The following is a 15,194-nucleotide window of genomic DNA, read 5'->3' on the forward strand; positions in this document are numbered from 1 at the left end:
TCTCAGAATCTCAGAATCTCAGAATCTCAGAATCTCATAATCTCAGAATCTCAGAATCTCAGAATCTCAGAATCTCATAATCTCAGAATCTCAGAATCTCAGAATCTCAGAATCTCAAAATCTCAGAATCTCAGAATCTCAGAATCTCAGAATCTCAGAATCTCAGAATCTCAGAATCTCAGAATCTCAGAATCTCAGAATCTCAGAATCTCAGAATCTAAGAATCTCAGAATCTCAGAATCTCAGGATCTCATAATCTCAGAATCTCAGAATCTCAGAATCTCAGAATCTCAGAATCTCAGAATCTCAGAATCTCAGAATCTCAGAATCTCATAATCTCAGAATCTCAGAATCTCAGAATCACAGAATCTCAGAATCTCAGAATCTCATAATCTCAGAATCTCAAAATCTCAGAATCTCAAAATCTCAGAATCACAGAATCTCAGAAGCTCAGAATCTCAGAATCTCAGTATTTCAGAATCTCGGAATCTCAGAATCTCAAAATCTCAGAATCTCAGAATTTCAGAACTTCAAGAATTCTGAAATTTGAAATTTTGAGATTCTGAATTATAAATTTCGGAGGTTCTGAACTTCTGAGGTTCTGCATTTCTAAAATCTTTTCATTTCGATCCCCAAACCTCTCTTGAAATCATTTCCGAACTCAAAAATCGAGTTTCCACATATCGCTTCCTGAGAAACAGACCCATCTGGTAACTAGTGTTGAAACCGCGCTGAAAACTTTTTTCAAACTGTTTTTCAGAATTTTTCAAAATACAAACATCTGTCAATTGTCCTCTGCCTCTGGGAAAATATTTGGCGACTTCTGGGGGATATCCTTTATCTGGTGCACGAGCTCCGTGGCGGAAAAGCTGAAATGGTTGGCGTTAGTCTTAAGAAATCCTTTAAACTCACCGCTTGCGCGAAAATCAGTTTCGGTGGTTTGTTGGGATCTTCAGTAGATGGACCTGGTGTAGTAGATTTGTTTCCACCAACTAGTGCTTCAAACTTCGGAGCGGGTTCTGAAGACGTTGGAAGAGTGAAATAGAGAATCAGACCGACGACGGCAAGTGATGAGATAGCAGCAATTCCGAGGATTCTGAAGGATTCTAGGAGTCAACAACTTGTGAATTCAAGACACTTACATCAAATTTGTCGTACTAAACCATCCCACTTTTCTAGCACTTCCAGAGGTTTTAGATGCTGGAGAATCCATTTCAACGTCTGCCGTTTCTTTGCGTGTTGTTGGAATATCGTTTGATTCTCTCCCCGAACTCATCTGATTTCGATTTTTCAATAAATTTATAGAACAATGGTTTTTTAAATTTGTAGTTTTTTTAAGGTTTCGATGTGGAGGGAAAAAATTGGAGCTCTCTAGTGATGAGAATTGTCTGGTGATGAGAAGTTTAGCGGACCACGTTCTATAATTTTCGAAATTTAAGACGGGACAAAAGAAGATAAAAAATTTGAAAATTCTGAGAAGCTGGAAAGCTGGAAATCCAAAATCCAAAATTTTGAAAAGTTGAACTTTTTGAAAACTAATTGTTAGAAATATTGGAATTTATAAACCTTCCAAGTTTGATAGAAGTAAACGTCCGGGGGTTGAAAGTTTTCAAGTCTGCTAATTTTGAAATCAAACTTTAAAAATCTGAAAATCTGAAAATCGGATAATCAAGGGAACCTGAAAATCTGAAATTTGAAAATCCAACCATCTGAATCCTACTTTATCATTCTCAAAATTCTGAAATCTCAGAAATTGTAAATCTGGCAAATGCAGAAAAATGAGAATTCGGAAATCTTGGAAATTGGAAGTTTTGAAAATCGGCAAATAAAAAATAAATCTGGAAAATCCTGAAATCTGGAAAACTTGTAAACCTGATAATCTGGAAATCCGAAAATTCCAACATTTTGAAAATTTGGAAATCTCAGAATTCGTAAACCTGGCGAGATTCAAAGGGATCGAAAATCTGGGATCCTGGAAATCTGAAAATCTAAAAATCGGGTAACCCCGAAATCTGAAAATCTTAAATTCTGAAAATCTGAAAATCCGAATACTGAGCAATCTTGCAATCTGCAATATTTTGCGAAACTCTGAAATTTGTTTATTTTAGAAAACTGTTAACTTGAAAAACTGGAGAAGTAAAATAAACCGGAATTGTCGTCTCATCTCAATTCGAATTCACAAAAAATCTTAAAATCTAAAATTCGGTCCTTCTGTGCATTCGTGAGTCTTGATGTCTTTGGTGTTTGACTTAGTAACTTTTACGTCAAGTTTTTTTTTCCTCTAACAAATTGAAACTTTTTTCGGAATGTCTACTCCCACGCATGAATGCAAACCAATAGTCAAACCCCTGAAGCGTCAGTTTTCGCTTTTCTTTTCAAGAAAAATACAGTGAAAAAACACAAAAGAAGTCATCATGGTCAGTTTTTTTCGAGAGGAAAATGAGGGACAGAGGAAGAGAGAATAATAATAATAATTTATTAGTTTGTATTGGTTTTTTGAGTGGTTCAGTTTTTTGGGCAAAAGTTCCAAAAGAAAAGGGATTTGTTCTAATTGGAGATCATAAAGAAACTTGAGGGGAGGTCAAGGAATACTTTGGTGGTCATTAGGTATGGAATTGGAAAAAAGATCATAGATTTTTTTGATTCCAAGAAGAGCCATATTAAAGGTCCTAGGATTTTTATTACAGATTGTCAGATTCACTTGAATACCATATTTCCAGTTTTGGGATTATTGCTTTACAGATTTTTTCAACGTTTTCCAATTTTCAGGTTTATGCAGTTTTAACCTGTCTCGCTTTTCCGATATTTAAGATTTTCCGTTTTCAATATATCCAGCTTTCCGGTTTTCCAGAAACTGGTAATTAGCCCATAACTTTAACTTTTCTTGACCATTCTCCTGTTTCATTCTCTTAAAGTGTTCCTCTTTACACTCCAACCTCGCCTTCTCTTCTATTTTTTCTCTCCCTTATCCCATCATTTCCGTACACTGTGACCTCCAATTATAGTGGGAGTGTCTTGCCCATTTTTTTGTAAAAATCAAACAGCAAGGTAACAAAAATTGTTCAATTTCGTAACTTCTTGATTGGAGAACACTGGAACTTTGGGAATTGTTGGGAATTGGAAATCTGTAAATATGGAAATATTGAAATTCGAAAATTTGAGCATTTAAAAATCTAGTAATCTAAAAATGGAAGACAGCCTGAAATTCTGAAATTCTGAAATTCTGAAATTCTGAAATTCTGAAATTCTGAAATTCTGAAATTCTGAAATTCTGAAATTCTGAAATTCTGAAATTCTGAATTTCTGAAATTCTGAATTTCTGAAATTCAGAAATTCTGAAAATCTGAGAATCTAAAAATCTGAAATCCTAAAATTCTGAAATTCTGAAATTCAGATATTTGGAAATCTGAAAATCTGAAAGTCCTGAAATCCGAAACTTTGGAAATTTGAGAACATCGAGTTTTTCGAATTTGGATATTCGGATATTTGGGAACCAGGTAATCGGTAAATCCGGACATCGGGATATCTGAAAATCGGGATATCTGAAAATCTGATCATCTTGAAAATGAATGACGAAAATCGGAGAATCTAAACTGGGTAGAATTTGGGAAGTCAGGAAACCGAGAGAAAAAACTCACATCTGAAGTTCTCACCTTCTGAAAATATGAAAATCTGAGAATCTCTAGTATTTGAAATTCGGGAAAACAGAAAATCAAGATCTCAGGTTATCAAAAAATAAGAACTCTTATTTCTGGGCATCTGAGTCTATTGATTATCAAGACACTGATTCTCTATGACTATCAGACATCCAGACAATGAGACACATAGACCTCTGAATCTCAAAATTCTGTTTAGGTTTTTCACTAAATTCATATAACCTTCAATTTACATTCTAGACCGTGCCTCTCTTTTGTTTCAGCTAGACAATGGTCATCTAAAGAAATAAAAAAGAGGAGACGACACCAAAATTACGTATCATTTCCATTTTTCTGTAAAGCCCTCCCCGAAAACTTTCGCTTGTTTTGTTCAACAATAGACGGCGGCAAGTGTCCGGTAGGAATTAGAAAAAATTTCGAGGTAAGTAGTTGATATGATACCCCCTACCGTTTAAACAATACCCCCTCCTACCTACCTATTGTCCTTTTCTCCACCCGCCTCTTCTCGAGTCCATCGTGGCCTTCTCGTGTAGGCTACGAAGTGGGCGGAGCCTCCGACGCACTACATAACACGCACCGAAACTGTCTCGATTCCCTCGTATCCTCTATCAGTTTTTGTGACTTTTCGATAAGAAAAAGTATGCATCTTCGCTCGCTGGTCCTACTTGTTGCTATTCTGGGATCTGCCCATGCCAAATTTCACTCTCACTTCTATAATTTTTTATTGGGAAAATTCGGAAAACCAATTGCTGACGACTTGTTGAGGCCAGATTTGGGAACCAAGGGATCGTTCGGAGGCGGAAATCCAAATGCAACGTGAGTTTTAACTTTGGAAGCTGATAAGTTTTTTTGGAAGTTTGTGCAAAACTTTGACTTTGAGATCACATAAGTTTCTTGGAAGTTTTTAAAATTGTCCAAAAACGGACCTAGATTTTTTGAAAATTATGTTTTTTAATATGACCAAAATTCGTTGAAATCCTTCATGTGGCTGCCGAGTTGTAAGCTCTAGAATATATTTTTTTAACTTTTATATGTCAAACCATAACTTGCTTCCGACTTATGGAATTCGGCTGAAATTTTGTAGAAGTTTTCATTTATATTTTGTTTTCCAAATATTAAAAATTGACCCAATCGGATCTATACTGACTGAGATCCAGACACCTGATCGTCTGGCTCGGACCAGAGCTCAAAGTTGAGGGTTTGGGGTGGCATGCGATTTGAGTGTTTACGGTGTTTTGACTATTTTTGAAATATTTTTTAAACAATATTGATGCAAAATTTCAGTCATAATTCTTGATACAGTATTTTCATACTCAAATCAAATCAAAAAATCCTCTTCCTCTAGCTTCGACTACAGAACACACCACACCAAATTGGCCACTTTCTTCTAGCCAACCATACTTTCTAGTCAGTCTAACAGTTATTGATCTTTCCCAATGATCACTCTAGATCATCAGAACAAATGACCTGATTGTTCTGATCATCTACTGATCTAGAACACTATCATGACATCATGATAAGCTGATGATTTCAACAAAACAAAAAGAAACTTGAATTAAATTTCTTTTTTTCCAAAATCATCACTTGACCTTAAAAGTCTGTGGTCAGGGGCGGAACGTGGTCTGTGTCTCAGAAGACGAAATCTCATTTATTGATGACGTCACGAATCCCGATTTGTGATCTCCATAACCTGATCTATCCCCCATCTTCTTCCAATGAACAAGATTTTGACACACAGTTCTTTGTATTGAACAATAAAAACTTTATACATAGGATAAACAGAAATGTTTCAGGGGTCTTCCAATTGTTGTCATTCACGGATTGGCTGGTTACGCTGGATTATCGAAAAAGAGTTTGCTGAACAAGTACTACTCGTATGGGCAACCAAAAGGAACCGTGTTCGCGACGACTTATGCGCGGGGAAAATTGATGGACTCGTTGCAGCATGGAATGCAGTGTGATTATGTTTTGAAGGTGAGAAGGGATTTGCAAAAAAAAGGGATTTTAGGATAATAGACAACGAGAAGCCTACCTTATACATGCACTTTAAGTCTAATTATCTCGGATCTTTTAAAAGTTATCAAGAAGTTGTCAACTGATAATTTGTTTATTAACAACATTTTATCAGTTGACAGAATTTTTATATCTCTCAAATGAACCGAAATAATTGAGCTCAAAGTGGAGGTGTTAGAGCAAATAGGGTATCTAGAGTACCGGACAAAAAATACCACATTTTAACGTTTTTAGGGGGAAATAGTCAATTTTGGGGAACTGAAAAGTGTCCCAGAGTTTTACAATTTCTCTGGAATGTTTTAATTGACAACTTTTTTGCCAATTTCCAAAGCGATAAAGTACCGTATTTTCTCTAATTAAAGCCAACCCAATATGTGCACTGAGCTAAATTATCTCGGCTCTTTTAAGAGATATCACACTTTTGTCAACAGATAAAATATTGGTGATATTATGATAAACAATTTATCAGTTAATAACTTTTTGATACTTTTTGATGGAACCGAGATAATTGAGCTGAATAGGGTGGGTTTCTATTGTGCGAAATTTAGCACTAAAACCAGAGTTGTTACAGTTTTACGCCTTATGTCTCGTTTGGTTAGATTTTAACAAAAAAGTTGTAAATTACAAAAATGAAGCTCTAATTTGGTTTAGTATACTCTAGAATTTTCAGACAAATCGAAATATCATGGACTACTTTTGCAGGACTTCGAAGCTTGACTAGAAAAGTTTTAGCTTGCATCGGTACTTCAGTTCTCTAGTTTTTCTTCTAGACTTGTGAAATTTCTGAAATTCAATAATTTACGAGATCGCGAACTTTTTTTTCATCCTTCGTCCTTTCTGACCAACTTAATTTGCCCAATATGTAGCCCTTGTTGACCTCTCTTTCCTCTTGAAATTGCACCTGACGGGTTCTAGACAAGAGGTTCTTGAACATTTTGAACTTTCGAGATCCTTGTTTTGAAGTACAGGGGATTCTAGAAATATTTCATGAATCCTGAACTCTGTAGAGGCTACCAAGATTTAGGTAATTAGTCAGGAAGTTGTCTCGAAATTTCAAAGTTGTTGATTCCAAATCTGGCACTTTAAGATTCTCGAAACATCAAATTTTCTGATTAGGAATCCAATATAAAGATGGCATCATCATTTTGTACCCAAAACACTAACAAATAAAGTACTTAAAGATGCAGCGACCCAATGATTTCATACCACCTTGACCACAAATTTGAACAAACTACGTCTCTAGTTTAACGTCATCATCATCTCCCCCTGTCTTTCGTGGGATTCCCCTCCCGGAACCCCCCGCCCGAGAAATGGGTGTGTTGTGTAAACAGATTTTCCGGGTCATCCTTCTTCTACGTCACGACTTCTACTTCCACGACACATCTTATCACAGAGAGAGAGGGTCTTGAAAGATCATCAACCGCGCAGGCAGTATTCTGTAGATGATATGACCATCACAAACTACACATTCAACTACACGGCTGTGTGTTTTGTAATAAAAAGAAGAGGAAGGCGTCAGAGTGTGTCGTCGCGACGAGGCGTCAGAACGTCGGAGGGGATGAAATGATGGGAGATAGTTACACTACATGATTATGTCTGTGAAAAGGGTTTTGGTCAAGGTGGTATGAAATCATGGGATATATACTAAATTACGTCTGATTCTGAAGACTTTTGGTCTTTTTTTTAGTTCAGGGATCACTAGAAAAGTTTAGGGACCACCAGACTAGACACATCAAAGAAAATCGGTCAAGTTTAATTTTCCGAGAAGTGGGGTAGATAATTAGAATTGGGCAAATAGGCGGATGATGATACAGAGAGTTTGGGATCTGTTAGTCAGAACTATTGTGACATAGATCATTCTAGAATATAGATCACAAGCTGTCTATGTGTCTGTGAATCCCGATGTCCGGCTGGGTCTTCTAGGATCCTAAGATTCGAGGATCCTAAAATCCGAGGATCCTATAATCCTAGTATTCTATGATCCTAGGATCCTAAGATTCGAAGATCCTAAGATCCGAGAATCCTAGGATCCTAAGATTCGAAGATCCTAAGATCCGAGGATCCTAGAATCCTAGGATTCTAAGATTTTAATATTCTCAAATCCCTAAATCTCCGAAATCCAAAATCCTAAGGTGCCAAGATTCTTCTAGACTGCAAGATTTCCGAAATTCCATTTCTAGGTCCGCACCCTAATCCTCGCCGTCCACGAATACACCCAAAAGCAAGTGAACATCATCGCCTGCTCCATGGGATCCCCAATCACTAGAAAAGCCATCCTTGGAGGCCATTGTGTGGATTCTGGAGTCAATTTGGGACGTTCAATCAATCATCTCATTCATAACTACGTCTCTGTCGCTGGAGCCAACCACGGAGCCATCATGTGTGCTCGTCAGCCATTCCTCAATGGAATTTGCAGTCCGACTCATGGATTAGACTGTCGATCAAAGTTCATTCAAGAGATTAACTCTCAGTAAGTAACGAACCCCTGTTTCTAGCCAAACCGAATCCTTCCAGACCATTCCAATACGGAAAGAACATGTTTGCCATTTACTCAGTCGCTGATGAAGTCGTGGGTCTTCGAAACACCTGTGGAGAGATGGCATCGCCATTGGAAGGAGCCACTCCAATCGTTAAAACCCGTCTTCTCCATGGAGCAGTCATTGGTGGAACCACTGAAGATCAATGGAGATGTCTTCAGACCCCATAAACGTGTATTTTCTCCCTCCGAACTCTATTTTCTATGATCTCTAATGTTCCTCCTGTTGATTCGAGAATCTTTTTGCTTTCAAAATGTATGTATATTGTTCAAATGATTTGTAATAAACGAGTACAAGATTGGTATCAAAACACAAAATTGTTCAGTCGATCAAAAAGTCTGTTAGACGCGGTCAGTCCGAGAAAAAAGTAAATAAGAAAATTGAGATCAATCTATAGACACATAGAAGTTTAGGATTGAGATTTTTCTGTCGGATCGAATTGAAACCAAGATGTTGTTTTTGGTTGTTAAGACTTCACAATATACCGTAAAACATGTAATAGAAGAGCCCCTCAACTTTGAACTTTAAGCACATTTATCTCGGTTCCTGTCAAAGATATCAAAAAGTGGTCAACTGACAAAATGTTTTTGATATTATGATAAACGTATTTCCAGTTGACCACTTTTTGACATCTTCTACAGGAAAAGAGATATAAGACCTCAACATTAACAGTGTGGGGCCCTTCAATGTATTACAGGTTTTACGGTAGTCTAGAAGCTCAACGTCGGCAATCCGTCGTTTCGGTTTTTGTTGTTAGCAGGTTCGGCAAAAGGATCACAGAATGGATCCTCGGTAGTACGGCAATCAATCGGGTTATCGAAACTGAGAGCAGTGAATGAACGAGCTCCCATTTTACGACGGACCATCACGAATCCAGCGGCAACCACTCCACCGACGCACAGCAACAAGAAGATAGTGAACATCCAGAATCCAGACTTGATCTCGAAATCACTCTAATAGAAGGCCACTCTATACTTGTACTTTGAGCTCAATTATCTCAATTTCTATAAGAGATAACACAAATTTGTCAACTGATAAAATGCTTTTCACAATATCAGCAACATTTTATCAATAGACACATTTCTGATATCTCTTATAAAAATTGAGATAATTGAGCTCAAAGTACAAGGATAGGATGGACTTCTATCAGAGTGTTTATGGTATCAACAGAGATAGAGTAAAATTGTAACTGAGTACTTTTCAGCTTGTACAATGTTATGTTACTTTATGAATCAACAGATTCATTTTTTAACTGAAAAGTGGTTTTGTTCTACTCAGTGTGAGAGTAGTTATTGTCTGGCAAATACTCACTTGCTATAGGATCATTTGCTATTTTCCCATTTGCTTTGAAAGCTCATTTGCTAGACTCTCATTTGCTATGGATCTTTTGCTATTTTAGCTCCATTGCTATAGATCATCTGCTATGGGGTTTCAGAAATGTTTCATAAATGAGGTCATGATAACCGTTTTTATTTGTTTTATACTACAGGCTTTGGTTAAAACGTTGTTTTTTCCTAAACTTTTGCCTAAGCCTGAAATTTCAAACAAATATAGCAAATGCTCTATTGCAAATGAGCTAAAATAGCAAAAGATCCATAGCAAGTGATAGTATAGCAAATGAGCTTTCAAAGCAAACGGAAAAATAGCAAATGATCTTATAGCAAGTGAGTATTTGCCTTATTGTCTTGAGCTACAACTTTCAAGAAGTACACTCATTCAGTTTTTCAATCAGGTTCCATGATTTCTTTTCAGATCGTTCTACAAATAAATGTTTTTTTTTTCCTTCACAGAAACTTGTCTATGTGGAACCGTGTATGTAAGGTGATAAATTCTAAGCTCAGTCCGATGGCGTTTGCTAAGCGAGTAGGAGCGATTCCTTATGATATTCTGATCCCTCCCACTTGACCTACAGGACTCTAGTCGGTCCGTCGGGTCATTTTACTTTTTTATTTGTACAGGTCCCATTTCTTGCCGAATTATCTATCGATTTCCCCCATGCATTGCAAATAAATATATTATTTTTTTTTTCTTTAAAAATTGATGTACAATTGCTGTAAAAAGTGATATGATTGCTGTAAGAATTGCTATAGTTTCTGTAAAAATTGATGTATTTCGATGCGAATAAATTATCGGCACGTTGTAAATTATGTTTCAGAAACTTCCCAATATTTTTATAATTCTGAAAATTTTGATACAATGCATTTTTTGCTTGCTCAATTCTTCAAAATTCTGAATTTTCGTTGAAGAATCCCTGTTCTCTTCACTATTTTATTGGTGAGTACGGTAAGCAGTCCGCAAACACCACATCTCCCGCGCACTCCACCGAATATTTCTCAACGCGTTGCTTGCATCCCAAATTCTGGATTTTCTCGAATATCTTCGAGTTTTAATCGATTTTTCAGTTTTTCTAACCTAAAAATGTAAATTATCTGTCATATTTTCCTACAGAATACTTTCCTATTCGCTCGTTTCCGTCGTTATCTGTTTCTGAACTTCTAAAATTCTCAGTTTTCAGGTAATCGAAAAACACAATCATGACCGGAATCAATTTGTAAGTTAATACAAGCAGACAACCGATATTTAATTCCACCGTTTCTTTTCAGAATTACGTCCGCTCCAGAAGTCAACAGTTGGGCTGAGGCCGTTGAGCAAGACAGTGAGTCCGAAAACATTCCCTGAAACAATTTAAAGTCGATATTTAGGTGCTCCACATATCCAGGAAGGTGCCGACGGAATTCGCACAGAGACCGCGTTCACCGAAGTCGATGGAGTCAGATATAAGGTTGGTTTGTGTTAATTTCTCTAGAATTTTCTAAAAATCAATATTTAGGTTGTCACCCAATTCAAAGTCATCAACAAGCGTGTGCCGAAGGTGGTAGCCGATCGCAAGAAGTGGGTGAAGTTCGGAAGCTGCAAAGGAGAACCAGCAGGTCCACAAGTCGCCACGACGTACGTCGCTGAAGAAGTCGAGATGCAATTCACCAGAAACCGCGCTGGAGAGCAGATTCTCGACGTGCAGGAGGATAAGCAGGCGGCGAAGACTACGAGCCGTGAGCATTGCCGTCACTGCAAAGGAAACGATCACTGGAGCACACATTGTCCGTACAAAGTCATGTATCAGTTGGACGAGGAGGCCGACGCCAACCAGGACGCGGATAGCAAGAATGCGTTGGGACTTCGTGGTGATGGACGTCAAATGGAAAGAAACCGGTAGGAAAAAACTCTTTAAATAGTCGAATAGTTCTCATCGCTTTAATTTTTCAGCTCCGACGAGAACACGTGCCGAGTCACAAACCTCCCGCAAGAGATGAACGAGGACGAGCTCCGTGACGTATTCGGACGCATAGGACGCGTCATTCGAATCTTCATAGCCCGCGACAAGATCACCGGACTGCCCAAAGGATTCGCGTTCGTCACATTCGAATCGAGAGACGACGCCGCCCGTGCCATCGCCGAGCTCAACGACATCCGGATGTATCACATGGTTCTCAAGGTCGAGTGGACTCGTCCGAGCAACTAAATGGCTTCATTGTTCAATATTTATGTTCTTTCTCGTACTTGGGCGTCTCTTCTTTCCATTTGTTCCCTGTTTTCTTTTAATGCATGAGTTGTGTGCTCTTGTTGGTTCATGATAAATTCGATTCTACCCGTAACTATTAAATATCAAGTTAGACCGAAATGGTACTATCCGAATGATATTTTTCTCATCTATTCTCCAAAAAATCGCAATATATTTATCTAACAATTCAGAATGGGTTTCTTGAAAATTCTGCGAAAGCAGCGAGCCCGCGAACGCGAGATGCGAATTCTCATCCTGGGACTTGACAATGCCGGAAAGACGACGCTGATGAAGAAGTTCCTAGACGAGCCGACAGACACGATCGAGCCAACGCTGGGATTCGATATCAAGACGGTGCATTTCAAGGATTTCCAGCTGAATTTGTGGGATGTTGGAGGGCAGAAAAGTCTACGATCATACTGGAAAAACTATTTCGAGTCGACGGATGCGCTAATTTGGGTGGTTGACTCGTCGGATCGAGGTGAGCAGAGAAATTGATTTCTGGCAGTTTTAAAACGTAAAACATTCCAGAACGCTTGACCCAATGCTCAGAAGAGCTTAAAAAGCTACTCCAAGAGGAACGTCTCTCCGGCGCGTCGCTTCTCGTGCTAGCGAACAAAAGCGATCTACCAGGAGCCATTGATGTCAATTCTATTGCGCAGGTTTGGCGAAAATCTCTTTCAAAAAAATGTATGAAAATTTTTCAGGTCCTGGAACTGCAATCCATCAAGACACATCACTGGAAAATTTTTAGTTGCTGTGCGCTCTCCGGCGAACGTCTGGTGCAAGCGATGACGTGGCTGTGTGATGATGTTGGAAGTCGGATATTCATTCTTGATTGATTCTTTTTTTTCGTGTTAATTTTTGATCTCTATTTATGTATTTAATTATTTGAAAGTATTCATTTTTCATGAAAAATTTGACAAAAGAAATAAATATTAGGTTGGCGGGAAAGTCTTTGTCACTCTGTTTGTTTAATCACTGTTCTCGTATATGGAGGCTGTGTATGATATCGACTCTAGTGAATAACAAGGTGATAAGAACCTTCCATATAAACAAGTCCCCATCTCCTTCCCTGCTCCTCATCTGTAATTGAAACGATATGTTTGTTCCCACTGCTATTCACATCAGACATGTTTTGATTTACCTCTTCCTATCTCACACCACGATGAAGGATTCGGAAACTTTCTTGAAGAATGTGTACAACACACATGCCCCTCACTACAATACTATTCGCAATTGGTTCCATCGTTTCGAAAAAGATGACTTCTCGCTCGATGAAAAGGATCGCTCTGGGAGACCCCGTGAGTTGGATTTGGACAAGCTGAAGCACGCATTGCAATCGGATCCATTTCAATCTAGCCGTGAACTAGCTGTCACATTCGGAGTTCACCATAGCACAGTCCTTGAAGGTTTGAAGTCTCTTGGAATGAGAAAACTTTTTGGTCGATTCATACCTCATCACCTGACTCAAGCCAACCTTGACCGCCGAGTCGACGATTCGATTACTCTTCTCACTCTCCACGCGGGCGATCGATGGCTGGACCGGCTAATAACCGGAGATGAGAAGTGGGTCTTCTACGATAATCACCACAGGAAATCCCAGTGGGTTGGAGAAGGAGAGAGCCCACAGGATGTCCCAAAACCCGACCTTCATCCGAAAAAAGTTATGCTCTCTGTGTGGTGGGGAGTGGACGGCCCCATCTACTGGGAACTTCTGCCCGAGGGCAAAACAATAACTGGAGACCTCTACACTACTCAACTACGAAACCTCAAGAAAGCAGTCGACCGTTCGGCCCTGAAAGACAAGAAAGTGTACTATCAACATGATAACGCTCGCCCACATGTTTCGAAACAAGTGAAGCAGGAGCTGATGGGATATGGATGGAATGTTCTCCCTCACCCCCCGTATTCTCCTGATCTTGCTCCTTCCGACTATTGGTTATTTGGCGATATGACACGTGCCTTCGAAGGAAGAAGCTTCAATTCCCGTGGAGCGGTCGAAGCGGCACTCAAACAATACGTTGCCTCACGCCCGGCTGGATTCTACCGCAATGGAATCCATAAATTGAGGGAACGTTGGAGACATGTTGTTGATAATGATGGACAATATAATTAATTATTCGGTTATTTTTTCTTTGAGAAATAAACTATTGAAAAAGTGACAAAGACTTTCCCGCCAACCTAATAATAAATATTCTTTGAGAATTTCACTCGAAAATTCCGGTTGTCATGTAAGTGACAGTGACTTCTTTCTAGCATTCAGAATTCTTTGATCGTGAAACTCGGGATACGAACATTTACGTCATGAAAATGGCGACGAAAAGGATGAATCCGCCGAAGACGGATGTTTCCTCTGGCTGTTCGCAACTGCGACAATTCGCTACTGTAATTATACTAGCAAAAAGAAAGATGTTAGACTACGGAACTGGTTTCAAGTTCTAAAATTCTGAAACTTAAATTCGAATTTTTGTGTCTTTTTCGCTCTTTCTCTCTCTTTCTTATTTCTTATTATCCTTGTCAGAGAAAAAAAGGTTGAATCGAAGTGTATACGATGTTTGTAAACAAATATCTGAAAGCGTAAACAACCGGAAACAGTTGAAACGAGTGCGACAGTAACCCGGCGGGAAAATGTTAAATTTACCTATTTTTTAGTTTTTCTCATATTTTTCAGCAAATTTCGTCGAATATGGTTTGTTTTTCATTGTTTTTTGCGGTATTTCAAAATATATTCGACGAAATTTGCTGCAAAATATGCGAAAAGCTAAAAAAAAATCAAATTACATAATGAAAGTTGAGCTCCTATATCTCGGTTTTTGTTAAAGATCTGGAAAAGTTGTCAACTGATAAAATCATTGTGATATTATGAAAAACATTTCATTAGTTGACAATATTTAGGTACCTTTTACAGGAACCGAGAAAAATTGGCTCAAACTTGATAGTGTGGGGCCAGCTGTTACAGATTGAATGAAAAACAACAAAGCCAAGTTTGAGCGCAGTTATCTCAGTTCCTATAAAAGATATCAAAAAACTGTCAACTGATAAAATATTGCTGATATTATGGTGAACAATTTATTTGCTGACACACGTTTGATAGCTTTCACAGTAACCGATATAAATAGGATCAAGCATAACAGTGTGGGGGCTCCCGGACATTTCGTAGCCGGACATTTCGCAGCCAGACATTTCGCAGCCAGACATTTCGCAGCCGGACATTTCGCAGCCAGACATTTCGCAGCCGGACGTTTCGCAGCCTCTGATAACGTCAGAAAATCAGAATTCCAAGTTTTTCGGTTTCGAAAAAAAGTATATTTTAATGTCAGAAATTAAATTTTCGAAGAAATCGGCTGAAAAAATAGCAAGCAAGTGTTCAATCAATGGAAAACTGCTAAATCTTCATTGTCATTCAGAATTTCTGTTTAAAATATA

General features: G+C 38.4%; 6 protein-coding genes across 6 annotated transcripts in view; 3 read left to right on the forward strand and 3 right to left on the reverse strand.

Annotated features, from left to right (window-relative positions):
- CBG00638 overlaps positions 1-3,165 on the reverse strand; it is a gene marked incomplete at both ends in the record, with an annotated part of 5,271 nt that extends 2,106 nt beyond the window's left edge. Inside the window, 3 exons of the mRNA XM_045241931.1 lie at positions 780-869; positions 913-1,096; positions 3,092-3,165. Coding sequence (XP_045091610.1) covers positions 780-869; positions 913-1,096; positions 3,092-3,165 — 348 coding nt within the window. The remainder of the gene's footprint in view (positions 1-779; positions 870-912; positions 1,097-3,091) is intronic.
- A 1,131-nt stretch (positions 3,166-4,296) lies between these two features.
- Positions 4,297-8,376, forward strand: Cbr-lips-10 (the record flags this gene model as incomplete). Its single annotated transcript, XM_002630177.1, has 4 exons — positions 4,297-4,472; positions 5,450-5,630; positions 7,850-8,139; positions 8,184-8,376. The coding sequence occupies 4 exons, from the start codon at positions 4,297-4,299 to the stop codon at positions 8,374-8,376; spliced, it is 840 nt and encodes a 279-aa protein (XP_002630223.1).
- A 540-nt stretch (positions 8,377-8,916) lies between these two features.
- On the reverse strand, positions 8,917-9,451 carry CBG25504 (the record flags this gene model as incomplete). Its single annotated transcript, XM_045241932.1, has 3 exons — positions 8,917-9,028; positions 9,128-9,147; positions 9,431-9,451. The coding sequence occupies 3 exons, from the start codon at positions 9,449-9,451 to the stop codon at positions 8,917-8,919; spliced, it is 153 nt and encodes a 50-aa protein (XP_045097947.1).
- Positions 9,452-10,740: 1,289 nt separating this feature from the next.
- On the forward strand, positions 10,741-11,726 carry Cbr-eif-3.G.1 (the record flags this gene model as incomplete). The annotated part of the gene is made up of 5 exons (XM_002630176.2): positions 10,741-10,757; positions 10,810-10,862; positions 10,909-10,988; positions 11,037-11,416; positions 11,471-11,726. The coding sequence occupies 5 exons, from the start codon at positions 10,741-10,743 to the stop codon at positions 11,724-11,726; spliced, it is 786 nt and encodes a 261-aa protein (XP_002630222.2).
- Positions 11,727-11,957: 231 nt separating this feature from the next.
- On the forward strand, positions 11,958-12,607 carry Cbr-evl-20.1 (the record flags this gene model as incomplete). The annotated part of the gene is made up of 3 exons (XM_002630175.1): positions 11,958-12,246; positions 12,297-12,427; positions 12,473-12,607. 3 exons carry the CDS (start codon positions 11,958-11,960, stop codon positions 12,605-12,607), a joined length of 555 nt encoding a protein of 184 aa, XP_002630221.1.
- Positions 12,608-14,065: 1,458 nt separating this feature from the next.
- CBG25505 overlaps positions 14,066-15,194 on the reverse strand; it is a gene marked incomplete at both ends in the record, with an annotated part of 5,678 nt that continues 4,549 nt past the window's right edge. The window contains one exon of the mRNA XM_045241933.1: positions 14,066-14,125. Coding sequence (XP_045097948.1) covers positions 14,066-14,125 — 60 coding nt within the window. The remainder of the gene's footprint in view (positions 14,126-15,194) is intronic.

This window comes from Caenorhabditis briggsae (assembly GCF_000004555.2).
Source record: "Caenorhabditis briggsae complete genome, chrII, whole genome shotgun sequence".
Classification (NCBI taxonomy): domain Eukaryota; kingdom Metazoa; phylum Nematoda; class Chromadorea; order Rhabditida; family Rhabditidae; genus Caenorhabditis; species Caenorhabditis briggsae.